Here is a 27,001-nt window from a genome sequence, read left to right as displayed (position 1 = left end):
TTCATAATTTATATTCTGGCATCAAGTAATTTGAGATTTTGATATTTCTGTAATAAAAAGTACCTATTCCAAATTCATGAGCATGACATTAATATCTAATGTCTCAAATACCTGTCCACACTCCAGGCTCTACCATCTATTTCATATTTTTCCAACTCTGAGCTCTTCAAACCTTATTGGAAGAAGACAGTGGTTCTCTGTATTTCTCCTAAGGAATTTGTACTTTGCCTTATGCTGCAGTAGGGATGACTGTATTGGATGTAAGAACCTTAGGAGCTGGTGTCACCTGGTCCCTGATTTTTAGGTCTTGTCTCTCCTTGTAATCAATAAATATTTAAACCAAAACAAAGATCTTTCCAGGTTAGAAATTTTCCATAAGGATTTTCTTGGTGGCAATTTTTAAGTGTTTGAAAAAGCTAGGTAGAGAACGCATGGCTTGGGTGAACAGGACTTATGTTGCTTTAACGTGAGCATTATGTCAGGACATTCTGCAAAAATTGGCTCTTTTCTGGATGCTTTCCTCCTTTTTAAAGTTCCTCATCCATTCAGTACAATACACCCACAGCTTTTTTCTTCTTTTTTAACTGTAGTGTAAAAACGTACCGGAGGCAGATTTAAGAGCTATAAGAAACACCAGAGAAGACAAGAAAGTTTATATAAATACACACTTAGATGCATTTTGTTGCAAATTTAATTACTCCTTCAATTTTCAGAAATAAATGTAGCAATAAAAAGGTCAGAAACAAAAAAAGCCATCGTTTACCAGTTCAAAGTAGAAAAACAGAAAGGAATTTCACCAACTAACATTTCTTTGCAACACTCTTAAGCAACTAATCTAAGCCCAAACTTCATCTAAAACCTTCCTCAAGACCACTGTAACCTGAGTACAACCATGTTACGGTACTTCTGACAAATAAGGGGTTATAATTTTCTCTACTTTGTATTTCCCTCTTTGTATTGTACTTTGCATTTTCTCTACTTCGCTGTAAACCTCTATGGCTCTTCCTATAAAAATAACTCTCCCCAAACCGCTTTACCTGGTCAAACTTGGGGAATGATTACTAATGAAAGCCACATAAATTACTGTGGGATGGAGAAGAGAGAAATATTAATTATGCTCTTTTCCCCAAATAGCTTATGACTTAGGAAGGAAGGAAAAAGGTAATGAGTAAAGGCTGGCAAAACACAAAGGTACTGAGAGTCAACAACCTTAGCTGGAGGACCGGCGACCTGCGCTCCAGAGCCCTGATTTCGGCTCAGATAAGAGGGCCGCGCCTCCCGGAGGGTGTGCGTGTGTCGCTGCGCGATTCTCTGACACCGCCCACAGGGTCTGGGTATACGTCACAAGCCAGGACTGCTAGGTCAGCAAACAACAGTTGATCTGGCCGCCTCCCACCACTAGCCAGCCCACGCCTACAGCCAGCCGCTACCCTCGCAGAGACCGGAAGTCCTTTTGCCCCGGCTCGCAGGCCCACCCCCGCGCACCGGTGGGAACCGGAAGTTCTCCTGCCCCTATCGGCGGAGCGTGGACGCGTCAGCCGCACAGGCGCAGTAGCGCTCGGGCGGAGTTGTGGGAGGGGAGGAGGAAGCCGAGGAGGAAGCGGCAGAGGGGGGCGGGGGCCGGTCCCAGAAGATGGCGGAGGCGGGGGTGAGTTGGGGTCCCCCGGGGAAGCTCGGGTGACTTGGTGCTGAGGGAAGGGGCCTTGAAGAAGGGAGTGTTCCTCGGGAAGAGGAAGCATTTGCGTTTCTGCAGCCTGGGAACCCTGCTGGCAAGTGCGAGGAGCCAGGACACCAGATGGGGCCTGAAGCGCGAGGGTCTCAGCTTACTGGAGAGGGGTCGGTGAGATCCGGAAGGGAACGGCGGGGAGAGGTCCTAGGAGAGGCGCAGGCTCCCCGGACAGTGGAAGAGTGTCCGGAAGGACAGAAGGCTGGAGGCCGGCGAGAAGGGCGACCCCGGAGATCTGATGGGGTGGAGGTCGGCGAGCTGTCAGCTGTCAGGACTTGGGAGGCTCGTAGCCAGGGAAACCAGACTCAGGCTTGCGAGGGGGATGGATCCGAAAGGGTAGGTATGTGTAATAAGTTTAGAATCTGCCAAAAGGTATGCTGATACTGGGTTGAGGAGTAGGACTTTGGCATTGTGAATTGGAATAGAAACCTTTGGAATCGGCGTTTGGATTAAGCCAAAGAGAACTCTTGCCAGGACCTAGAAGTCGGTTGGTGATAGTTTCTGCGATTTTAGGGTTGGTCAGTGGAGACTGGCAATCCGGAAAAAGAAAGCAGTGTGAGTATGATGGGGGACGAGGGCAAGGGTGCTAAAACTTAAGTGATGACCCATGTCCAGTTAGCTTTGTCAGAGAGTAAAGTATGGTGTTAGCTAGTCTAAGAAAATGTACCAGGAATAGCTTACTGTTTTGTAGGATTTATGAGGAGATGCTTCAAGGAGGAATGAATAGATTTGACAGCTGGGCCACTGAGACTGGCCGGCGTCAGTATTGCAATGGAGCTTTGCGTTGCAGGGGAAAACGCGCTTTAGTCTTGAGTGCGGGAGGAATGAAGGCGGCCAAGCAGTGGCTGGATTGTGTCTCCCAACTTTGGGGTTTGGCCCTGATAGGGAACCACTGAGTGAAAATGAATCCATAGGTGTCTCTACTAATAGGGATCCCACGGAGAAAAAAGAGCCACATACTCTTCCTGTTTCCTCCTTTCGCTGGACGTTATATCCAGTAGTGTGTTTTGTTATAGTTCTCAGTACATACCTGATAGAAAACAACCAAGCTGTGAATCACATCCATTTAGGAAAGAAGTTGATTCTTTTTAAACTGACAGCTGTGGTTTAGGTATGGTGGGTTGAAAAAGCAAGGATAAAATGAAATTAAGTAATTTAAGGACAGCTTGTTTTCATTGTTACCAGAAAATTATTCCCAAATGCTGGAGGAGTAACCTTTTTAGGGATTGAGATTTGACGTTTAAAAGCAGTAATGGGATGCGAATATGGCTTGCCTGATGGTTTCTGTGTTTGGGTTTTAATGTTGACAGGAAAGATGAGTTGCAGGGTCTTCAATGTAAACGTGTTTTTCTTCTGAGAAGTTTTTAGTGTCCATAGCCTGTGATTCACATGTGTGTGCTTTTATTTAAGGAGAGTTTCATTGATTTAAGTGTATTTTTCCCAATTGTAATGCGTGTTCTATTTTGAGAATGCCATTCTAATTACAAGAGCATAGAATAAAAAAGAAGTGAGGCAGTAATTAAACGTTATTATTTAGTGACTTTTCTGACCTAAGCAACAGGATAATCTGAGGGCATAAACATAACTTCTGTGACTGCTGTTCCTTTGAAGATGAAGGATCTTGTTTGCTTTTGAGGTTGTTGCAATTGTTAAAATTAAGGTTACAGGAAATTTTGTTCGTATGTTTGTTTTCAAATGCTTGTTGCCTGGAAGTTGTTTCAGTGGCCAAAGTAGACTTTGATTTTCATTCACAAAGTCCAGAATCCCTTATAATCCTCTTTTATTTATCTAAAAGTAATACCATCAATCCATTGACAAGCAGCCATAAGCTGGGAGTAGTATTTTTCCAGTTTTGATGATTTGTCATTGATCTGTCCAAATTGTTTGAACTAGTTGTCTTTTTGTTCAGTAATGTACTTTATAGAAATTGTAGGTCAGGGCTCAAGGTGGAATTTTTCTTGTCCTGTAGAAGTTTTTTCTTTGTCAATTTTTTGGGGGAAAAAAGTGTTATTTTGGTATTAACAATAGTTTATCAACATGGCTTTACAGGCTGTTTGTTGTGTGGCACTTAAATTATTTTTGTGTGGTGTTTGTAGAAAAGGCAATTGTGGTGAGAGGGGAAGTCCTCTGGGCACGGAGTCAGAGTGCTTGAGGCTGGTCCTGGTACTACCTGGTAACAGTTTTATAATCTCAGAAAGTTACTTAACCTATTTTACTTTGTAAAATGAGGATTAAAAATACCCGCCTACTTCCTAGGATTATTACTGAGGATCTATTGCGATATTGTCTTTTAAATGATATCTTTATACCAGGGACTGCTTTCCTGATCAGAAAGTTATTTCTTGGGTAATCTAAAATTTTCAAATATATGTATATTTTTTCTTAAATTTTGGAGACTCAAATCTGTCATTGATGTAAGAGTAACATTGAAAGTTAAAGAAATGCTTTGTTTTAAGAAGCTCTTAGCCATACATAATCAGAAAACCAAACTTTAAAACAAACCAATTAGGGATACTTATTCCAAGAGCTTTCACTTTAAAATAACCTACTCCCCAGTGTGTGACTATTATAAACAACAAGCTTTTTTAGGAACTTACTTATTACCTAGTAGGGAGTGAATGATGGCCCTGTGGAATTTCTTGTCCCTTTGATGAGTCAGTCTGGCCATTTCCAGGAGTTCACTTTACATTTGGATAGTATACATTCTGGATCTTGGCACCTCATTTCACCACTTTGGGTCTCATTAGCTTTGCCAGTAAACTTTTAGATCATTGGTTCTTAACTTCTTTTGGATCACGGACTTTTTGAGTACTTAATATAACAATGTCCAGCTCTTCCCAGAAAAATGCCCATATGCACAACGTTTTTGTTTTTTGTTTGCATCAGACTCAGATACCCCCTGGAACAGATGAACTCCCAATTCCCTTCCATTTCTTAAATTTTAGGATACTGTGATTCTAAAGCATTAAAACTTTTTGTCTCTAGTAATTACGTACTATTGTATTATTATGCAGTCACAGAGTTAGCTTTTTGGACTTATAAAAATTGCTTTAAAAATTCTCATTCAAATAAACAGCAAACAAATGTTGTGTTATTTTTAAAAGCAGCTTTTGGGGTGAAGTAGGAACCTATAAAACAAACACTCTTAGGAAAGGCTGAGTAAACCGCTTCAGCAGAGTAACACGAACAATGTTGAAAGCCTCTAGCAGCCTTGAAACAGAATGAAGGAAGAGCCGAGCCATCCGTGGTTATCTCAGTGGGAGAGCGTCGCCTCTCTGGGGCATTTGGAAGTATGTAGGGATATTTTTGGTTGTCTCAAAGCGGGAAGGGGCTGTGCACTGGCATTTAATGGGTACGAGCCAGGGATGCTAAATGTTTTGCAACATAATTGCTTAGGACAGTTCCAGACAACAAGGAATTGTCCTGCCCAAAACGTCAGTGCCCTTTGACAAACACTGGTGAGCGACTGTGACGTGGGGCTACCACAACTGAGATAGCTTTTTCAAACTGAAGCTATTTTGTTCTTTTAAAAATATTATTCAACACGCAAGTTCCCTTTTGGAAGAATTCACCAACAGAAACAAATGATTTACTAGAGAAATTTGGGTTCCTTAAAATGCATATTTACTCTCTGTCCTCTAATAGCTGTTTTAACAGCAGAAGGTGGGGGATACTGCTGTGTCTACTGGAAGTTTGGGAAATGAGAAGTCGAATATTGGTCTAATACAGTATGTAAATTGGCCATATGATTTTTTTTTCTTTAATGAATCTTTTTACTCCTTGATCTAGCTCAGTGAAAGAAAATTTCAAGGGGTTCATACATTTATTCTTATGGTCTTTCTGCTTGGACTTTAGTTGGCATTAATACCTTGAGAATGTATTACTGCTGAGGTTGTTTTCCAGTGTCTACCCATCTTTTCAGTAACCAGATCCTCTTCTGTAGACCCATGTGCCAAAAAAGAAGTCTGAGGAGTTGGGCTGAAATGGGACTCAAGGTTTAGAGGAAAAGAGGATGGGTTTTAGAACCAGTCAGATGGAAGGCAAAGTTCCAGTGCTAATACTGCATGTCATGTGACCCCAGGCAAGTTCCTAAGTCTCTTTGACTTTATCTCTTTGTATGTAAAATGCAGCTGGCAATACCTACCTTTGGGATGATTCAGAGGATTAGAGTTACTCTGTGTCTGGCACGGAGTAGACCCTCTGTAAATGGCTGCTAGATCAATAGTCATGATGCTGCTGATGGTGATGAATTCTGTAGCTATTAAACAGCAGAACGTGTGACCTGCTGACAATGCTGGATCCCACGGCAAGGAATCGTCTGCAAGACCAGGTCAGGAGGGGATGTTTTCTAGGTTTTCTGGGATTTTTCAGTTGGTGTTTAGAGTCCATTTTCCCATGAGTCAGCTGTAATTTGTACTGTTTTCTCCAGGCTGCTAAACTGTAGATCTAGACTAAGTATTTTTGTGAGGACTCACTGGAGGATAGAATTCCCACCTTGGGTGTTGGGCACAGGGCTCTGTGTGTGATAGAGGCGCAAGAAAAAAAATAAGTCTGTTGTCTGTGTTTACCACATGGAACTGATAGGCTGTGAAAGTCTCCAGGACTTACAGATGTGAATCATTTTCATGCTGTTTTATGTCTAAAGTTACTACCCCACCAGTTTACATACAGATTTTGTTCCAAAATTCATTTGTAAGGTAGTTTGAAACTTGGAAACTCAAGAGAAAATGTACGTTAAATGATAATTAAGTGCTAGGTTAGGTCCTCCTTCCAAAAGGCTGCTTAACCCAATATAGTTTGCTTCAAAAAGAGTTAACCCAGTTTAATTAAACAAATATGACTGTGTAGAGCTCCCACTGTGGGCTAGGAAGGTAACTTTCTCAGTACTTAGATACAACATTTCACAACTTGATAGTGAATAAGACCTACGTGAAAAGTTTATCATCTATAAAACAACTATACGTATCTTAAGGTAGCTATTAGGATCATACTAAAATTATAAACAAACTGCTTTGAGATTCAAAGGAAATATCTATGTACTGACTGTGACAGTGCTCAAGATATATTGTTGTAGGTGGGATAATAGTAAGTTATAAAAACAGTCTGTATAGTACTTTCCCGTTAAAAAAAGTTAGTATTCATAGAAAAAACATCGAGGAATACACAACAGTTTGGGGGAGCTGAACATAGCAGTTACAGATGACGGCTTTGGAGCCAGACAGATGACATGGCTTTGAGTCCCAGCTTTACTCTCTTTCTGAGGGTAGAAACTTGGTTAAGTGACTTATCCTTTTATTGCTTTTTTGCCTCACCTGTAAAATGGACAGAACAATTGCATTTAGCTTCTAGGGTTATTGCGAGAGTTAAATGAGTTGCCATATGTCAGGTGCTTAGAGCAGCTCGTAGGAAGCCTCAAATGTTATTTGTCTTAAACAAACGTGTACAAAGGAAAGATCACTTTGGTTTTGCAGGGTGAGCTAACACCTGGAATGATTGTGTTTACAAAGCCCTAGGTCTTAGGAGGCAGGAGCCATGTGGATCAGACTCCTTAGAATCTAGCCAAGAGGTTATTCTTTTTTTTTCTTGGCTTCCTTTCTTCTGCTGCCTACTCCAGCCTTCTCACAGTAGCTCCCGTGACTGAAACGGGGGTGGACTGGGTCAACGTGGTGGTGGGGACACAGCTGGGGCTCCGGGGAGAGCCGGTCAGGTGTGATCTCTGTGCTTGGTGTGTGTGTGAGTGAGTGGGTGGTGGGCTGTTTTTTCTAAGGTAACTTTTGTGCAGAAATTTGAATATATAAGCATTAAACATTAAAACAGGTCATTTTGTTCCCCTGTGTAGATTGTCCTCATGAGCAAGTTACATTTTATAGAGAATAGTACAACATTTTCAGCTGCAGTATGTTGATTTTCTGAAAATATAAATTTATTTGTTTTCTGTAAAGTATAAAAAAATTCTGCGTGGATCTCCAAGCCCATCAGTTACTTGGGCTTGGAGATTTGAGTAGAAGAAACAGAAAGCTGGATTTTGATCTTCCAGTTTCTAGTGGAAGTGTCTCAGACAACCTACCCTGCTTTTTCCCTGATGTGAAGCAAACTGTCTTAGCTATTCTTCTAAACTTTAAGTCTCTTAGGTCACTAATTCTGTCCTAGTGAACGTAACTGTAGCACTTAATTTTTTATTACATCATGTATATGAAAATGCTTTTTAGATCTTTTCTTATTCAGTAAATAACTAATTTAAATATATGTAAAAGCTTGTCATTTCATTATTTGGCCTTTTAAATTAATTAAGTATTGAAATCAGGATAATTGTATAGTCATTTATTAGGCGCACATTGATTTCCTTTTTCTTATTTCTTGCAGGATTTCTGGTAGGTCCTGTTTTAGGACGAGATGCAGTACTGTTGAAACGCCAATCTGCTTTGGTTCAGGCCGTTGGCTTTTCAGCTGGGAAGCCATTTCTTCTTCTTCTTCTTTTTTTTTTTTTTTTCCGACTTACTGAACTTATGAAACCATGGCGGAAGGAGAGAGAGAGTCATCTGGGCCCAAAAAGCGTGGTCCCTACATCTCATCTGTCACTAGCCGGAGTGTGAACTTGATGATTCGAGGAGTAGTGTTGTTTTTTATTGGAGTGTTTCTTGCATTAGTGTTAAATTTGCTTCAGATTCAGAGAAACGTGACACTCTTTCCACCTGATGTGATTGCAAGCATCTTTTCTTCGGCATGGTGGGTACCACCCTGCTGTGGCACAGCTTCAGGTATGTGTAGGCTGTTTCTGGAACGCTTAGAAAGGAAATAGGGTAAATGATTGTGGATATTGGCTGAGTAGTACTTTAAAAAAAAATTCAGCTTTTTTTTTTTTTTTTTGAGGTATAATTTAAATACAGTACAATGACCCTGTTTTAAATGAGCGAACATTTTGATGCGCTTAGACAGATGCATGTATTCATGTAACCACCATCATGGTCCAGCTGTAGAACAGTCCTGTCACCCCCCTGAATTCTCCTGTGCCCTTCTGTAGTCCACTTCCTACCCCCAGCCCAGACTTCCACTGATCTTTCTGTCACTGGATTATTTTTGCCTGTTCTAGGATGTGAGATAAATGGAATCATAGAGTATAATAGATTTCTATCTGACTGACCTATATGACCTTTAAAAATGTAATCTTAAAAACAATCTTGATTCCCTCAGGAATGAGGCTTTGAACCTCTTCATTTTGTTCTTTCTTTCAACCCATTTTGTATAAAATTATTTTAAGTTATTTTGATTATCACTGTTTGGTTTTAAGGTTTTGATGTGTGTGTTATCATCGTGTTTTTGAAGTAGATAAAAACTTGAAAGATGGAAGACAGTTGACCCTTGAACAAAACAAGTTTGAATTTATATGTGGGGTTTTTTTCCCAAGAAATGCCTACCACAGTGCTACACCATCTGAGTTTGGTCAAATCCATGGATGCAGAACTGCGGATACAGAGGACTGACTGTAAAGTTATATAGTTATATTCAGATTTTTGATTGTACAGAGGATTGGTGCCCCTAACGTTGTTCAAGGGTCAACTGTAGTTCTATTCAAGTTTAAATCTTCATTTTGTTAATTTTTAGATTTTTGTGTCTGCTTTTTTCCTTGGTATCTTATTTTTAAATATACCTTCAGAATGGTAAATTCTTAATGAGATCGATAAAGTAGATTCTCTTTGCTTAAAATCATCATTATCCTACTAGTTTCTTTAGATCTTTTTTTGGCGGACAGCGTGCAGTGGATAAAGTGGAGCATCTCAGAGTGCATTATTGATGCTGGGCTTCCAAATGGGGTAGCTCTTCAGCTTTTTCTAATGAGACCAATAGAATAATGCTATTTTATATAATCAAATAATAGAAGGAAGCCATAACCGTGCTAGAAAAGAATTCTGATTGAGAGAGAAAATTGCATTATGAATGCTCATACTTAATATACGTAAATACTTTGCAATGTGACATAGCTCCCTCCTGGCTTACATCCTAGAGCTGGAGGGCCAAGGGGAAGGAGTTAGGTGTGAAATGTCTTAAAATGACCTCGTGAAACTTACTGGACAATTACACAGTCCCACTGAGTGGACGGAAGGGCCTGGTTGTGGTAAGGTTTCAGCATGGTTTATATACTGATGTCTCACTGTTACAGTATTCACATTAAAAGAGACTTGTAAGGCGATGATTCTTTGTTTCCCCAGGGTTATTATTATTCTCTGAGAGAACAGGCCAAGCAGTCCAAACAGAGAAGAAAGCATAAATCATATTTTATTATTCTCTGTTGTATCTACTATCCCTCACGTATTTTCCTTTCTTTCATTTAAGTTCAGAAGAGAAAAAGTTTTCCCAACAACTTTTTCTACTTCTTTGTTTAGTTTCTCCTGTGGTAGAGCTGCTGTCTGGCCGCTAATAGAAGGTTTTTAGGACTCAGAAGAACATGTCTTTTCAGAATCGATGAAAGGAAGTTCAGGGAAGGGAAACTCTTACTTGCTGAATGTCTTCTAGTGTTCCGTACATATCCCCTAACCCCAGGGATCTGTAGGGCAACCTTGGGAATGAGATGTTTGGCATTGTGCCTGTTTTGGGGGGATGAGGGAACCGATGAGTAGAGGATAGCAATAAGCCGGGGGTCCTAGAGACAGTGAGGGGTGTGGCTGGGTGAAGTGTCCCATGCTGGGGGAGGGCAAAGAGGGGGGTACTCATCCTTCCCTCTACTCAGGGTGCCTCTTTTGAACCTTCCAGACTCAGTGCCAGGCTTGGATGGAGCACACTGGCCTGTGCTGCACACTTTGGGCTGGGGCAGGAGACCCTGACTGAGGTTTCATTGTCCCTCTGTTATGGAGAGGGGTGTGGGGTGCATCTGTCCCTGTGATGCGGGCACTTTGGCCACAAACACACATGTAGGAAGGAAAACTTCAACTGTTAATGCTACATGTCCGTCACTCTGTCCCACTTTCTTCCTTTTTCCCAGCCACTAGGCTTGTCACACAAACTTAACCTCATGTGGAGGATTTGCATGCACGTTTCTCGCCTGTGTTTCTCTTGAAAGCAGTGCATTCTACGAGGTACCCGGGCAAATGAGAGTCGAGAGGCCTTGGGAAAGTGAGGTTCCACTTGATTCTCCCCATGATGTTGTTGGGTCAGTCGTGATGTTTATTAGATGAGGGTGAGATTTGTGGAAGCTGCCAAAGATGAAAAATGGATTCTTGTATAATCCCTGCCTTCCTCTAGTTTTAGGGAAAATATTAAGAAAAAAAAACCTAAATGATGTGAAAAACAGTATGTACAGTTTACGTGTGTATATGGCATGCATATGGTTTTGTGTATATGTGTTGGTGTGCATTTTCAAAGCTCTCTCAGCGCTTACCATCTGAAATCAGAAAAACTGATCATTGCCCTTTGCTTTTCCTGTCCAGTTAATATTTAGGCACTGAGCAACCAACTTCTGGAGGGTCTCCAAAATGACCACTTTCTACATGTAAACCCCGTGCTGGAACACTTGCTAGTGGTGCTTCTGGAGGGGCAGCTGGTAGGGAACCCAGGGAAACTCCGTTTGATCTCATCTTCCTTCTCCTGCTTCTCTATTTTTGGTTTCACAGTGGGTGGTGTTTCAAGTTGATTCACTTCTTTACGTGCGCAGTGCATTAGAGCTGGAGTTAAGAACCTCTTGAGCGCGATGGAGAGCTGCAGAGGCATCTTTCTGAAGAGTAACTAGGAGGGAAAAGACAGCTATCATGTGGCTAAAATAACTGGAGAAGCTGACTGGCAGATCACAAGTAACCAGACAGTATCCATGCCTATGAAATTACTGTCTAATTTTAAAAGGAAAGGCAAACAGATCTTTCCTGTTGAGCCGTGCAGTCAGCCAGCCACCCAGTTCCTGGAGAGCCTTCGAGGCTCCTCCCTCTCTCTCACCGCCACACCCAGTTCCCAGGTTTCACATCTCTCCCCGGTCTCTTTCCTGGTCTGGGCCGTCACGGCCCTGCTTGGAATCTTCAGTCTTGTCCTTTTCCACCTCTGATTCGGTACCCCCCCCCCCCCCGTCCTGCATTGAATACTCACTGCTCTGAGAGCGACTGGCCCTCTGTCTTGCACAGTGTGATGGTGTTACTTTCCCAGTGTCTGCAGGGAACGTCTCTGTGATGCGGCCCCCACCGACTTGTGTCTTTCTCAGAATCTTTCTGGACCCCGAAGCTCCCTTTCAGTTTCCAGATGACCCAGGTATTTTCCCTAGTCCGTACTTTCCCTCAAATGCTTCCCTTTGATTAGAAAGGCCTTTCCAGACCACTCACCTGCTGAACACTTACTCCTCGAGGGTCACCTCTTCTGTGAAGCTTTCCCGACACCCTTGCATCTTGCCTCCCCTCGAGCCCTGTTAGTGCTCCCCCTAACGCATTACTCCATTTAATTGTTTCTCTTGTCACTTTGGGCCCAGGATCACATCTTACTCATTTTTCTTTTTTAAACCCCCAGTCCCCAGCAGATACCAAGAAGCAGACACATTATAAGGGCTTAAGGATTTGTTAGATGAACACATTACCTGTCCTGTCCTAGTTTTCCACTTTTGTATATATCATTCAGTGGTTTTGTTTTTTCAGCCCCTTTTCTTTGGAAAATGTTTGATTTAATGGTTTCTTTTAGTACAGCACTGTTAAATACATGACCATAAAAAAATCATGACTCCATATTAACGTTTGACAAACTTCTCGCTTTTCGTCTTGGTAGCCTGACACTAGTCACTGGGAAATAACCAAAATAGATCCTAAGAAATGTGATTTTTGCATCAGAGGACCATCTGATTAAGCAGGACCGTGTTTGTGTATGATTCTACACAGGCGTGATTTTAACGGTCTCTCTTGTTAAAACAAGAAAGTGGAGGAAAGGAAGGCCAGACACCCCTCTGGGAGCTCTCAGCAGTGCAGCCTCCCTGTGCTGTGGATGTTGCTCTCAGACTCTGCCAGGCCCTTATTTAAAGGAAAGAAAGAAGACATTTAATGGGAAGTGACAAGCTCCTTCGAATGCTCCCTCTCGGTGAGCAACTGAGAACCACGCACACTCAACGGATTTGATTTTTATTGGCAAACCCCGAGGTTGGCAGCGTGGCAGTTTAAATTTCTGTGTTTTTGCTTTCTCTCCTCAGTTGTCTCTCATTTGCGAGTCTGACATCACATACATAAAAAATAGAGTCAGTTTTACTTATTTATACGTTTGCACACACGTCAGTATCCTCTATGTGATAATTCTTTACCTGTGGCATCAGCTGCTGCGGAAAATTGACTTGGAATGCCCGGTCTTAGTTGATTTCCTCAGCAAGAGGCAAAGGTGGGGAGAGAGAGAGCAAGTGAGCGAGCGAGCGAGGAGTGACACATGAGCTGCTAGTTTCATGACCCCTTGAGAACAGAAATACTCATTTAGATATTTGAACTGTAAGGCATGCCTGTTGCCACTTTAATTTTGTAGAAACTTGGAAATGCTGTCAGTTAATCGCGCAGGATTTTAGAGCAGAACCTTTTAAGTAGGAATGTAATGTGAAACTTTCGGATTTATGAGTGGTTATTAGAGCTTTGCAATGCTGAAATTTGTTGTTAATCTCCTGATGGTGTGTGAACCATCTATCCTCAGCAAAAGCCCAGTTCAAAGGAGCATTTTCAGTTTTGTGGATTGTGTGAATGATGCACACATCATTACAGCATCTCCACTCCAGGTAGAAGGGTGGCCGTGCAGCCTTTTTTTTTTTTTTTAATTGAAGTACAATCAGTTTACAATGTTGTGTCAATTTCTGGTGTACAGCATAATACTTCAGTCATACATGAACATACATATATACATTTTCATATTCTTTTTCACCATAAATTACTACTAGATACTGAATTTAGTTCCCTGTGCTATACAGTATGAACTTGTTGTTTATCTGTTTTATATGTAGTAGTTGATATCTGCAAATCTCGAACTTCCAATTTATCCCTTCCTACCCCTTTTTCCCCCTGGTAACCATAAGTTTGTTCTCTATGTTTGTGAGTCTGCCTCTATTTTGTAAGTAAGTTTGTCTTTTTTTAAAGATTCCACATATATGTGATATATGATATTTTTCTTTCTCCTTCTGGCTTACTTCACTTAGAATGACATTCTCCAGGTCCATTCATGTTGCTGGGAATGGCATTATTCTTTTTTATGGCTGAGTAGTATTCCATCGTATAAATATACCACGACTTCTTTATCTGGTCATCTGTCGATGGACATTTAGTTCTCTTCCATGTCTTGGCTATTGTAAATAGTGTGTGCAGCCTCTTTTTAATGCTGCTCCACTGGCCTGCTAGCCTGTGATTCTTGATATTAATCAATTTCTGTTTTTCCTTGAGACTGAGCACACTGTTTGTGAGACAGAGCTGGCCAACCCCAGGCCAAGCAGGGGCTTCTGACCCTTCAAGCACTTAGATTTTGGTACAATAATTTCACGATACATCTTTGGTAATATCGGCCATTTTAAACATACTTTTCAAGTGATGTGACAGTTGTGTTTTTATTACCAAATGACAGCATAAACATTCTGTTTTTAGGAAGATTAACAAATTGAAGCCATCCAGCTATTTGTCTTAAATTTAATCTGTAGATTTCCCTTATAACTTGTTGAAGGATGTTTTGGTTGATGAAATACTTTTTTTTAAATGACTAACTTAGCATTTAAAATCTTGTCCCACTAAATGAATAAAATATTAAGGTTTGACAAGTATTTAAGTTAAAAACTGGGTGAGAATGACTATTTTGAGTCTCAATCACAGGCATTTTGCATACAGTTGTTCATAGTTAATTACACAGTTAGCATTCAAGGTGTGTTCTTTCCAAAAACTGAGAAAGACACCAAAATGATTTCTTATCTTTTAACAGTGAATTTATTTATTTATTTTTGACACCTTTATTGTGGTATTAACAGTGAACTTAAATTTTAACCGAAGATTTATAGTTCTATAGATCATATCTCCTCCATTTTTTCCTCTGTGCAGAATGAGTCTTACCTGTAGATTCCTGTTGACAGTTTCCTTGCTTTGACAATCTGACGTAGAGTCTCATTAGAGGGCCAGGTTGGAAGGGAGTGTCAGGACAAGGCATTAGACTCAGGAGACAGATCAGAAGCTGCTGGAGTTGGAGGGTGGGAGTGGGGCGGCGGGGGGTGGCAAGGATCATTTCTGTAACAGGACAGCCGCAGCCATCTAACATTATTACGTTAGAACATTATGGTGAGCTTGTATGTGCTTATGCTCTGAGCTTCTCTTTATTTTGGTGCTGTTTGATAGCATGTTTCATGGTTACGTAGCTTAGAGAGAACACTGCTTAGCTGCCAACTGGCCTGATGCTCTTCAAGTCCGAGAGGCAGTAGTAGAAAAGCAGCGTGAGTCACCCAGTGCAGTCTGCGAAGCTGTGAAGCACACCCCCAAGTGGTGTCTTGCCTGTTAGAGTTTAAAATACCCTTGTCATCGTTTACGGTGCTGCCCTCGGTGATGCTATCCTCACATTTTTTCTTTTGGAAGGTAAGTTTAAAATATCAGTGATTAATACTAGTTAAGCAAGTAGAAAAGCTTTTCTAGAGAAGCTTTCGAATGCTTATTTATGACGGTTGTAGAGACTCTTTCAGCTTAAGTTTTGCCTGCACACCATCGAGGCTGACTTAATTTTTTCCCTTTTTTCCCCACAGCTGTGATTGGGTTATTATACCCCTGCATTGACAGGCATCTAGGAGAACCACATAAATTTAAAAGAGAGTGGTCCAGTGTAATGCGGTGCGTAGCCGTCTTTGTTGGTATAAATCACGCCAGCGCTGTATCCTTTCCGCTGTAATGAAATGCGTAATAACAGAGCCGCTTCCGACAAACCAAAGGTTAAACAGCCCCTCGTGGCTTCACCGTCGCCACGTTGTGATACGCCCCTTAGTGGGGAAAGCATGCGCGCGTCGCGGTTGAAGCCTCCGGGGAGCCGCTCTGCAGTGACAGGGTGGGGTTCAGCCTTCATCTCCGTCCGTTTCCCAACATCACTTAGAAACTTTGCAGGTTTGAACGTTTTACAGGTTCTTCTTAAATTAGGTTACTTAATTACTTCCACGTAGTTTTGGTAACTCTAACATTGAAACAGGTACATTTTCAAAGGCATTTCTTTTCTAAGATTTGCCAGTAAGGAAACGTGGTGGCTTCAGGTGCTGGTTGATTTGTTTGTTTTGTTTTTAATTTGAAGAAACCCCCCCCCCCCATATATATATATTTTTTAAGACTGTCATCTGTTGGTTTTAATCAACACCAACAAACCACACAAATGCTATTAAAGGTGGCATTAGTGTAAGTAACCAACTTAGACTGTGGCCAAAAAGAACTTTTTTCCTAAGCAACGTATTTTTAAAGTTTGATCACTGAAAGATTCTTACGTTTTAATTTAGTGACTAGTGGGTATTTTCAGAGTGTCCCAGCTAGAAGGGTAAGGTGGCCTCTATTTCCCTTCTCTCCTCTGCCTTCTACCCCTCAGAAAAAAATACCCACCAGCGGAACAGAAGTTTTTGCCTTCATATGGTTTGTCTCCTTTCATCCTCCCTACTTCCTCCCTGTCCCCCTGCCCTCACCCCGCCATCTTCCCTTTGTAGAAGAACATCTGGAAATTGCTAGTTCGGTCTTCCCTTTTCTAGAAGATAAGGCTTAGAGAGTGGAGGTGGCAGGAGCCTTCGGGGAAGAGAAGACGTGTGACTCAGGCTGCCCAAGGTTTCCCCTCATAACTCTGCCCTGGGCTTGGGGCTGACAGTGAGCTGGAGAGAGGGTGGGTCCCGGGGCAGGGAGATTCCCGTGTCTCTTACAGAAAGTGCTGAGGGGTTTTGGAGCAGCTGGGGAAGAGGAAGCAAGGAAAGAAGCAGGGTCCTAGATTCTGAAGACCACCTGCCTTTCAGTTCCCGTGGAGATCTGAGAATTCGGAAGTCCTTCAGTGGCTCTTATTATTTGTTTGTTTTTCCCTTTTCTTCTGTATTAAAGAATTTCCCAGCATGGTTAGTTTGGTGAAATCTTTGAGATTTAGGATTTTACAACAAATCTAGTGTTTAGGAGGGCTTAAAAAGATAGACTCATAGAATTTTAGGCCTAGAAGAAAACTTTGAAATCACCTAGTTCCACATTTTCTTTATAAAGATAGTAAGACAAATGAAAGCTTTAGAGTTCCTGTACTTTGCTAAGTCATTTGTACTGCGAGACTGTGCGGGAGCTGAGACCAGACCCCAGAGATCCTGACCTGAGTCTGGGAACATGCATTCTCCTACCCAGGAGCCCCACAAGTGTGTAACGTCCTCTCTGTCTGGTGGGTTAGACCTTCCTATCCTAGACAGTTCCACTGTTTCTCAGTTGAGAAATTTAAATAACGTTTTCTGGTTAATTCTAGAGCTGAAAGAATGAACTGATTAAATTCTTTGATCATTCTTTTCCTTAAATATAGTAATCTTAGCTATTCTGTCCATCCTTTAAGCGAAACCCAAAATGTTTATAAAATTTATAACATAGACTTAATATTAGGTTACTTAGACTTTAGAAAATCATATTGCACTATTTTTAAGATTGATGCTTTACCTGTTTACCCTGGAAGCCTCCTTATTTTGCTTTGACTCTTACTGAAGTTCATTTAGTTAGCAAAGATAGAAGTCACTTAATGTCAGATTCCACTCTTTAAAAGAATGTTTATTGCAAAGAGAAATCAGAGCTCGCAAGTGTTTCTTTTGAGTTTGAGGTATAATGCCCACTGAAGAATAAAAGCTTTTTCAGAAAGCATACCCATAAACTATAGGTTCTTGATAAATCAAGCCTAAACCAGAACTGACCTTGAGGGGAGGGGCTCAACCGCTGAGAAGTGAGCAGGCTGGGTGTTAGGAGACCTGCTGGTTGGGTGGGAGAGGGGAATGGTGGTAAACAACGGGGGGTTAAAGGAAGTGGAAAATGGTTTTATATGCATTTTTTGAACTCTCCTCTTTTCTCTGTAGTTGCAGCATGGCCAGTTAGTTTGGCAAGATATGTAGTCTCCCCTGGGGAGATGGATATAGAGCCAAGATGTGGCTTTTGGGACATAGATAATGCCCTTTTAATGATACTTGAAATTAATTCCTTTAGTGTAATCCTCAAGCAAAGAAATGAGAAAATTGAATTTACAAAGCTTTGTTTTACCTAGAGATTTTGGAGTAGAAAAGGGCTGTCCATTTGTGAATGGATGCTTAAGAGGGTGACGGAAATAAAATATCATTTGAGCAAAACTGTCCTGTACCAGAAAGTCCGAGGCACCAAAATAGCTGGGCAGGTTGCGAGATAATGTTCACTTCAAGGCTTTATCTGCAACAAATTAAAACTGGAACAGTTGACATAATAGACAGGGATACTGTGTCCTTGGTCCTCTTGTTTCTGAACTGCATTAGTATAAAATGTGTCTGTCAGTAAATCATACACAGACTGTGGTACCCTGTTAAATAGCTGTCAGCGCTTCTATTTTCAAGTTCCTGTATTTTTCTCAAGTAATTCTAAACCTGTTTGAGAAGTAATACTGGTTTCCTTTTCAGCGAAAGTGTGTTCCTTTCACAACACTGTGTTCTGAGGCTTCCAGTTTTTTTTTTTTTTTTTTTTTTTGCAAAGGAAGCATTTCTTAAATAATGGGTCTTATCTGATAACTGGAAATGTATGTAGGATGCTGTTATTTTTGGAGCGATTACAGGTTGGTAAATTCTATTAGTGAAGCGTCATGCCCTCTGTGTATCTTTAGTAAATACTGGAGATCGTTTTAATCCCCCCTACTCTCCTACATTGTATTAAAAGACTGAATGCACTCTAGACTGAGCAATCAATTCCCTTCTCAACATTAACATCTCTTATTTTAGAAAAATGAACAGGTGATATTATTTGGTTACAAGTTTTAAGATGACTCTTTAACACTGACCTCAGAAAGTGGATTTTGATAACAACATACAGTTGTCCCTCACACTGGCTGCACTATCCATCGGACTGTGGTGGACTTTTGATAGATCTAGAAGTGGTTTTGGCCTTGGAGTAGGAATTGCTTTCTTGGCAACTTTGGTCACTCAACTGCTAGTCTATAATGGTGTTTATCAGTAAGTATTCTTTTTGGTGCTTGTTTGCTAAAATAAGTAAATGATAACCGAATTCAGAATTGAGATTTTCAAATTGCATTAGCCACTTTAATCGGCAGAGTAATTTATTACCATTGTAATTATCTTAATAAGTGCCATTGTACGTACTTTGTGGGTTGTTAAAGGTATTTCTGTTATTCCAGATACACATCTCCAGATTTTCTCTATGTTCGTTCTTGGTTGCCGTGTATATTTTTTGCTGGAGGCATTACAATGGGAAACATTGGTCGACAACTGGCAATGGTAAGCTCACTGTGCTCATTTAGTCACTTTTCTGTTACTGAGAGGTACCGGCAAGTTTTCTCCAGTCGGCAGTGGCATAAATCATTTGGAAGAATTTAATCACAAGTGTATTAAAAGTGGAAGGAACCACTGGATAGAAAAGCTAAAATGTGTTACAGACAGGGTGATATGATTTATTGTCCCATTTTTATTAATTAATTAATTTCACTAATCTGTATATTTCTACTCCATGAAAAAGGGACAGTTTAGTTTTAAAAGTGAGAAGAGGCGCTCCCAGTAGCTATGTTGCTATGATAGATAGAAATTAGGATGAGCTCCAGCAAATCAAGATGTTCGATCAGTTAGTAAGAAGGTAAAGGACCTGGTTGATGAGCCCGGTCGTAGATAGCAAGGGTCAGGGGGCGGCATTCGGATGTGCTGTCACTTTACCAGTGCAGCCGGCTGGGAGAACTGACTGGGTCACATTGCTGTCTGTTTATAATCTGGCCACCCAGTTAGCCTGAGTTCATTGGTGTACCTTATTTTGAATTATGGGTGTACATTTTTATAGCTGCACTTTAAAAATAGTTTAGATCAGGAGCTTTTACTAACATAATAGATTTTTTTCCTTTAAATTTCAAAGTTATTTGAAAAGATGTTATCTGAGTTCATGATATCAGTCCTGTCCTTAAGATCATGAGCGTTCCTTTGCTGATTTGCCTCAGCAAGCACTCAAAGGAATTTGTTTTGCTCCCTTTGATATTCTGGGATGGATCCGAATCATTTACTGTTCTCGTGTGCTTGTAATGTGGAAACCTCGCTTTCTCCTGCTTTTGGCTATGCCTCGTTCAGTTTTAGAATGTGAACTTTCTTTTACCCAATCACACTTGTCATTTAATCCTAATAGTTGTGTAACTCTCAGAATCTTTGAGGAATAAAGTGAGCATATATTAATAAACTGTTAAGTTTTAGACCTTTTTTAAATTTACATGAAAATTGCTATTCAGAATAAACGTTAACCTGTTAACCTTTTAATTTTTACAGTATGAATGTAAAGTTATTGCAGAAAAATCTCATCAAGAATGAAGAAAGCAAAAATATATCTTTTGTACAGAAAAATAAGATGGAAAGAGCATGTAAATGATAGATACACTAACAAAACTTCGGACTATAAAATTGCCAGGATGCAGTTTTTCCCTTGATCGGTGTATATATAGAGACAGACATATACGTATATATACACACACACATATTACTGCAATCTGTGATTGCTTCATCTGTAAATCAAGTACAAACCTTTATGTATTTGACTTAAATAACTGTAAAATATATATGCACTACATTAAAAAAAAACATGTTGATTCATAGATGAAATTTTTAAATTAATTTTTTAAACATACCATATACTGTATCACAATGTTGATGTGCCAAAATATTCTCTTGTCATCCTGCAGAGTCTAAGAATGCTTTGAACAATTTATAAACTTAGTGAAATAAAATATGAGGAAAGCCCCCCCCCCCAATCAAATGGAAAGCTGGCATATTCTCTTTTGCTTACTGTTGTGCCTTTTTGTTTTTCCAATTACAGCAGTGTGAGTCAGGGTGCCCTAATGTGTGGTTAGTTTCTATTTTAATGTTGTCTTGGAGAGCTTTGGTGTTTTACTATATGATGAAAAAGAACTTCCATAGAACATTTCAAACCTGTGTCACTGGAAAGAGTCCAAAGAGTAATTTTTTATTTTAACTTATTTTCCTGGAGGTGAAAGTGACGAGCAGGAGAGTTTATCAGCATTAAATTGTTTTGAGTCTAAATCTGGAAGAATACATACAATTAAAAGTAAGGGCCATTAAAAATTTTATCTAGAATGAATATGTTTTAGAAATACATAATGACCTTCTGCAGTGCCACAAAGTGTTCAGTGATATTAACTGTCATTTGTAATACAGTGTTCCACTGCTTTTGCACATGGAACACATAAGGAACCCCAAACAGGTCATCACGAAGTTTCTGATTTTCTTGGGTCCTATAATCTATTGGGTTCTGTAAAGTAAACCGCTTTAGCGTGGCTTTGTTATATGACTGATGTCAGTGGGTTGCCGTCTGGGGAATGGATGGGCTTATAATTTCTTACATATTCACATGCCCATTTGTGCATAGTTCTGGAGTTAATTGTTTAAGAATATATTGGTATATTGTGCATGTTAAAGACCTTGATAACAGTTTTATACATATCTAGAGCCAACAACTAGAGCCATTAAAGTATGATTTAAACATATTCTTCGTTAACTTCCCCCCGTTGAAATTGATGGCAATTGTCTGATACACAAGGGTGGAATCTCTGCTCCTCTGGAGATGTGTGTTTGTGTGAGTGTGTGTGTGTGTGTGGGATTGAGTGAGAGGGAGGACGGATGTACGTGTGTATGTATGTGCATGTGCTCACGCTCTCTATGTCAACTAGATATTTTTCAATTTTTGATTTGCAAACCATTGCTGTCTGACTGAGATCTTGTATGCCAGACTTTAATCTGCTCCTATATTTTAAGGCTGAAAGTGTGGACATCCTAAAAGGATTTCAAACTAAATATATGTACACAATCTTAACTGTAGTGGTGGTAAACATACTACTGTAATTTATTATTCTATCTTCCAGATAATGTTATTCATTTAGAACAAATAAGGTATATTTTTAGAATCAACTTTGTAAGCGCTATAAATCTTTAATAAATTATAAGGCCTCTGATGTGTTTACTTTGAAAATTGCTGTTTAAAGCAAGAAGTATTAAATGTATAATTATCATCTTGGTTAAGAGTTTTTTTTTCTTCTTTATGGTTAATCTTAGAATTGTATTACTGAGGATTAATTTAATAAAATTAACATGTATGGTTAAATTTATTAAGAAATAATGAAGGAAACTAAGTTTAGTATTAAAGGAATTGAATGATTGTCATTTTGGAGTTCTTACATTATTTTCATATCACCCAAAGAAAATAAGATATTTATGACAAAATTGTTTTGATATTTTGATAAGTATATAAATATATTACATCTTTTTTTTTTTTTTGCAAAGAAAGAAAGTGATAAACATCTTTTAACACTGATATTGGCAGTGCTTCCTTGCTTTGATTATTTAAAGTTTTAAAAATTGGATAGTTGAAAACTGAAACTTAAATTCTATGAAAGGACAAGCAAATAATTAAACTAGCAAGAATCCTGCTGGTACTCTTGTTATAAACTTCATTTGTTTTCATCGAGCTGCTTTGCCTTCATTAAGGTCCTTGGAACCTCTCAGTGTGCCTGTATCTCACACATCCCTTTTCTAGGTGGAATCCAGACTTAGTATCATTAAATACTTCCCTAATCTTTTGGCTCACTTACCTGCGTACTGGCATCTTTTCTTTTTAAGGTTAATTCTACCAGTGATGATCTGTGAATAGTAGTAGAGTCTTGTCTTTGTGTGTCTGCACACGTCTCTTTCATTCTTAAAGAACAGTTTAGCAGGCCACAGAATTCTAGGCTCACATTTTCCCATCACTTTGAAGATTTTTTACTTCTTGTCTTCTGTCATCTGATGTTGCAGATGACAAGTCTGCTGTTGGTGTAATTTTCTTTCCTTGGTAGACAGTCTGCGTTTTCTCTCCAGGAGCTTTTTCGTAATTTTTTCTTGATCCTCAAGGTTATTCAGTTTCACATTCACTTGGTTAGTTTTAAGATGTGTTTTTATTTTTCTTGCTTAGTATTCAATACACACTTTTGGTCTGTGGGTTCGTGTCTTCAGTTCTGCAAAATTTTAAAACGTGGCAGTGTATTGGGAGAGTTATATGGAGTCTTGCAAAAATATGCTGATGTCTGGATCCCAATCCCAGAGACTCTAATATAATTGACCTAAAGTGTGCTCTGAGCATTAGGAGTTTAATAAGTTCCCCAGGTGATTCTAATGTACAGCCCAGGCTGCCTCTCACAAGTGTAGGTACACGTAATTTATAGTGGAGGGTCCAGGTGAGAGATGTAGTGACTTTGGAAATGAAGAGTGAGGGACACATGACCTGGGTCCCTGGTGACCTGGGTGTGAAGGCTAAGTAAAAGGAAGTGTCAAAGGTGACTTAACATTTTTCTTCCTTGGAAAACTTTTAAGTGGATGGCATTTCCATAAACCAAAAGAGAAATGCAGAGAAGTAGGTGAATAGAAAAAGAATTTGGTTTGATATGTTGAGTTTGAAGGGGGTGAAGATGAATCATAAGCAGCTGGACATTTAAGCCTGGGTTATTAGGTGTAAATGAGGGCGTCACCCGCATACGACAGTGATAAATGCAGCCGTGGGAGTGGATGAGATCACCTCGTGAGCATGTTATAGTGAAAAGGCAGAGGTCTGAGGCATACTGGTATGTTGGCAGAGAAGCTGGTGGAGATAAAGGAGGTGTGGCCAGAAGTAGGAGGAAAAACAGAAGAGTAATGTGTTCAAAGCCAAAACAGGAGGGAGTTTCAGGCAGAGGGTAACTGGGAGTATGAAGCACAGTTGGAAGGAATAATTGGCCTTAGAAATAAAGGGGATGATACCTGATTTTTGTATGTGGAATAATGTTTTTTCTAACCTATTTTATCTTAACATTTAAAATATATCACTGTATATTAATAGCTCAAAGCTTTTTTTTTCTTTTTTTGAGTGAAAGTATATATTCAGGGAGATACAGGCCATCTCAAAAGGCAAGAGAGAGACAAGAGAGACAGAGACACAGAGAGAGGGATGGCTCATAAAATACATTTGAAGAAAGCTTGATCATATACTAAGTCATGCATTGTGAGCCAGGGGAACTGGGGGCAGCTAGAGAACTTTGATGAAAGAATGGAGATTTGGACAGTATCTATAAAGAATGGACTGGGGAACTGACTAGGGGCAAAGAGAGGATTTTGAGACAGCTTTGAGGCCACCAAGGACCCAGGTGAGGCTAGAGCTGGGCATTTGCAGTGGAGCCAGGTGATGTGGTTGCGCCATGCCTAAGAGGCTCAGTAGCCCAGGTTAGGCCAACTGTGACGGAGTAGATTGTCTAGTGGGGAGTTCATTGGTTGACATGGCACAAGGAATTGTGAAAAATTAATGGAGGCTCCTAACTCAAGAGCAAGAGATTTATCCCAGGATCTAGGCAAATGGGGGAAGGAGGTTGAGTCAGCAGTGCTAACATGACGGCGTGGGAGGACAGTGAGGGGTGAAGGGACAGTAGTTCTAAGGAGGCCAAAGACCCTGTTTGATGGGAAGGGTGATCGGTTTGGGGTTTGTAGTCAGGGATTTAGTGGCACGTTTCCACATCTTGAGGTCCAGGGTGTGAGCTGAACAACTGTGTTTCTGTAGCTCACATAAGTGGGTGGAAATCCAAGGCTGGGTGACCAGCTGTTAGTACCGGTACCAGTGGTCCTGGGATGATCCCAATGGTCGGGTGAAAGGAAGATCTCTGTTGTCCTCATGACCATTTGAGTGAAACACTTACCAGATGCCTTTGATTGTATTGGAATTTTAATTAGAGTCCCTTCTCCCCTTTTATATGCTTATTTTTACTTGTTTCATTGTCCTGGGTGTTTTAAAAACTCACTGCACAATCTTTGGGAGTAGGTCTTCTCTCATCATGTTCAATCGGAGACATCATCTCTTTAATTCTGGGCAATTTTTTTCCCTGTCTTTGCTGTTATTATTCCTTTGTTCAACTTCTCTGTTCTTTTCTTCTAAAACTCCTCTTTTCAGATCTCTGACCTTTTGTTCCTGTTTTCTGTATATCCCTTAGCTTTTCTCTGTTGTGCTACACTCTAGAAGAATTACTTAACTGGATCTTCCAGCTCAATGAGTTGTGCTTCAACTGACCCATTTAGCTGTCAGCCCATCAGTTGACTTTTTAATTTGTGATCACAATTTTCATTTCCAAGATCCCTTATTTTGTGTGTGAGTATGTGCGGAAGTGCGTTGTCATCCTTGTGTTTTCTGAGGCTATTAATGAATCTTCTGAAGTTCTAAGCTCTTCTAAAGAGCCGTCGCAGGGAAGAGCAGGATGAGCCGGCACCAGCCTGCCTGGGTGTGAGCAGAGCGCTCCCCGGTTGGCCTTGGGCACGTTGCTAAGCCTCTCTGAACTTAGTGCTCACACCGCTTGCATCTTGTCGCTGCCCGGTCCAGGGTGATGAGTGGAAGTGTGGAGGGACTGGCCAGTTGGCTGCTTAAGCAGGAGCCTGCTCTAACCCAGGAGATCTGTTGCCCTTTGGTATTACTGGCTCCAAGCATTAGCCACCTCTGAGCTTTGAATGTCCCTGGTGTCATTTTTAGGAGGTCTTAGGAGTCTGAGCTTTGGATTCTCTCCACCTATCCGCTCTCCATCACTTTCTTGCTTTCAGGGATTCCTTGTAGCGGCTGGTCCGTGGAGGATGCTTCTCCTTATCCAGCAGTATAGTTACGGGTTCCTTTTCTTTTAAAAAAATCTTCTGTTGTTACTTCTGTGGATTCAGGATAGGAGGGAGAAGCTACAGCCTGACTGGTCTGCCGCCCTGATTCAGTCTTCCTCACCACTTTTTTAGACCATAAAATCTTGCCATCTGCCTGATCGTTTGTCTCTCCATTTCAAAAACTCAATTTAGTTGGGAACTGAGATAAATAGGTTAAGTCAGTGGTTTCTTACTTGGTTTCAATAAAAATTGGGGTATGGAGTTTTTTTTCTCCCCTTTCGAAAAACATGTCGTTCACTGAGATCACTGTGCCAGGAAGTGCAAGCAGAGTGGTATCTGTTCCTCTTTACCGCCTTTCTTTTTATCTCTGATGAACTCGGTGAAACCTGTCATCTCTCTTTGTGATTTACAAGACAGACTTTCCCAGGGTATGTCAGCTGTTCTGGAGACAATGTTGTTAAGGATCAGATTTGGCAGATCAGATAGATAATGATGTGCTGGGAAAGCCTGGGCTATTGATGGGCCTCGTGTCAAAACTGATTGCCACGTACAGGCCATTTTTCCCTTTCACCATTGCCCTGGTCGCAGTCTTTTATGAGGATTTTCATGAATGAGGGGCAGTTTTGATTCTAAATTGAAATGTGTGCTGGTGTGAGCACATTCTTCTGTCCCACTTTGTCACGGCAGGGTTTGTAACTGCTAATTGTTCTGTGGCACCCGCAAAGGAGGGCTTGAAAAGTCATGAGCAGTTAGGAAATTATTTCCGTGTAATATTTTTTTGTCTTCCTGTTCTGAAACTAATAAATTCACTTAGTACTAGTGTGTTTCCATGAGTCCCATTCATAAGATTGGTCTCTCTTTTAGAAACATGTTTTAAGGAAACTGGTACCAAATGGGATCATGGACCAATTCACTGTGATGAGCAATCGAGCAGACAAGAGAGAGAACCCAAGCGCTGAATCTGTTTGCTTTAAGAAGGAAAGTTCTAAAATGCATTCCCTGGGAATTTCTGCCATTGACTGAAACTCATTTCTATGTCCTTTATAGTCATCACATGTCACTCCTAGATCTTCTGGGTTAATGTCTGCTCAACCAAGGTCTGATGGTGGCAGTTCTGTTGTGAAATAATTCTTTCTGCTTTGACGAAAGCTTGAGATTTTGCAGCAGGACATTACAGGAAGACAGAGTGCTGCACCATCATCTTAGCATCAGCTGCCGTGCATGGTCTCCACACACTTGGCTTGGGAAGCCTGCATGCAGACTGACACGTGGAAGATGGGGTTTCAAGGTGTTTGTCAAGACCAATCTCTGGATTTTCTATGCTACAGACTCGTGTGGGTCAATATCATGCCTGTCTGAGAGAGACAAGGGGGTCAGTATGTGTTGAAGCCCATCTTTCCAAAATGCATGTAAAATTCCTAACAGAGTCAGATTCAACTTTTTTTCCCCTAGGAAAAATAAATTAGTGATCGTTAAATCTT

The 27,001-nt window shown here is 40.5% G+C and overlaps 1 protein-coding gene across 4 annotated transcripts; it reads left to right on the top strand.

The window, feature by feature from the left end:
• Positions 1-1,561: 1,561 nt before the first annotated feature.
• Positions 1,562-27,001, top strand: INSIG2 (insulin induced gene 2). 4 transcript variants are annotated; one of them, XM_045523472.2, is made up of 6 exons: positions 1,562-1,648; positions 8,090-8,484; positions 15,423-15,547; positions 18,673-18,839; positions 19,022-19,121; positions 26,385-27,001. In XM_045523472.2, the coding sequence occupies exons 2-6, from the start codon at positions 8,241-8,243 to the stop codon at positions 26,541-26,543; spliced, it is 795 nt and encodes a 264-aa protein (XP_045379428.1). In that variant the 5' UTR covers positions 1,562-1,648; positions 8,090-8,240; the 3' UTR covers positions 26,544-27,001. The 4 variants fall into 4 exon arrangements, with proteins under 4 accessions (XP_045379428.1, XP_010962438.1, XP_045379427.1 ...); XM_010964136.3 differs by lacking the exon at positions 26,385-27,001 and adding an exon at positions 20,145-21,898; XM_045523471.2 differs by lacking the exon at positions 1,562-1,648 and adding an exon at positions 2,130-2,281.

This window comes from Camelus bactrianus, chromosome 5, assembly GCF_048773025.1.
Source record: "Camelus bactrianus isolate YW-2024 breed Bactrian camel chromosome 5, ASM4877302v1, whole genome shotgun sequence".
Classification (NCBI taxonomy): Eukaryota; Metazoa; Chordata; class Mammalia; order Artiodactyla; family Camelidae; genus Camelus; species Camelus bactrianus.
This window is presented reverse-complemented; position numbering and strand designations above follow the sequence as displayed.

Bases quoted from the DNA above. Each gene is read 5' to 3' on its own strand.
- INSIG2 (XM_045523472.2), top strand. From the start codon at position 8,241: ATGGCGGAAGGAGAGAGAGAGTCATCTGGGCCCAAAAAGCGTGGTCCC. The intron at 8,485-15,422 runs GTATGTGTAGGC...TTTTCCCCACAG, and splicing joins CTGCTGTGGCACAGCTTCAG to CTGTGATTGGGTTATTATAC. The intron at 18,840-19,021 runs GTAAGTATTCTT...CTGTTATTCCAG, and splicing joins GTCTATAATGGTGTTTATCA to ATACACATCTCCAGATTTTC.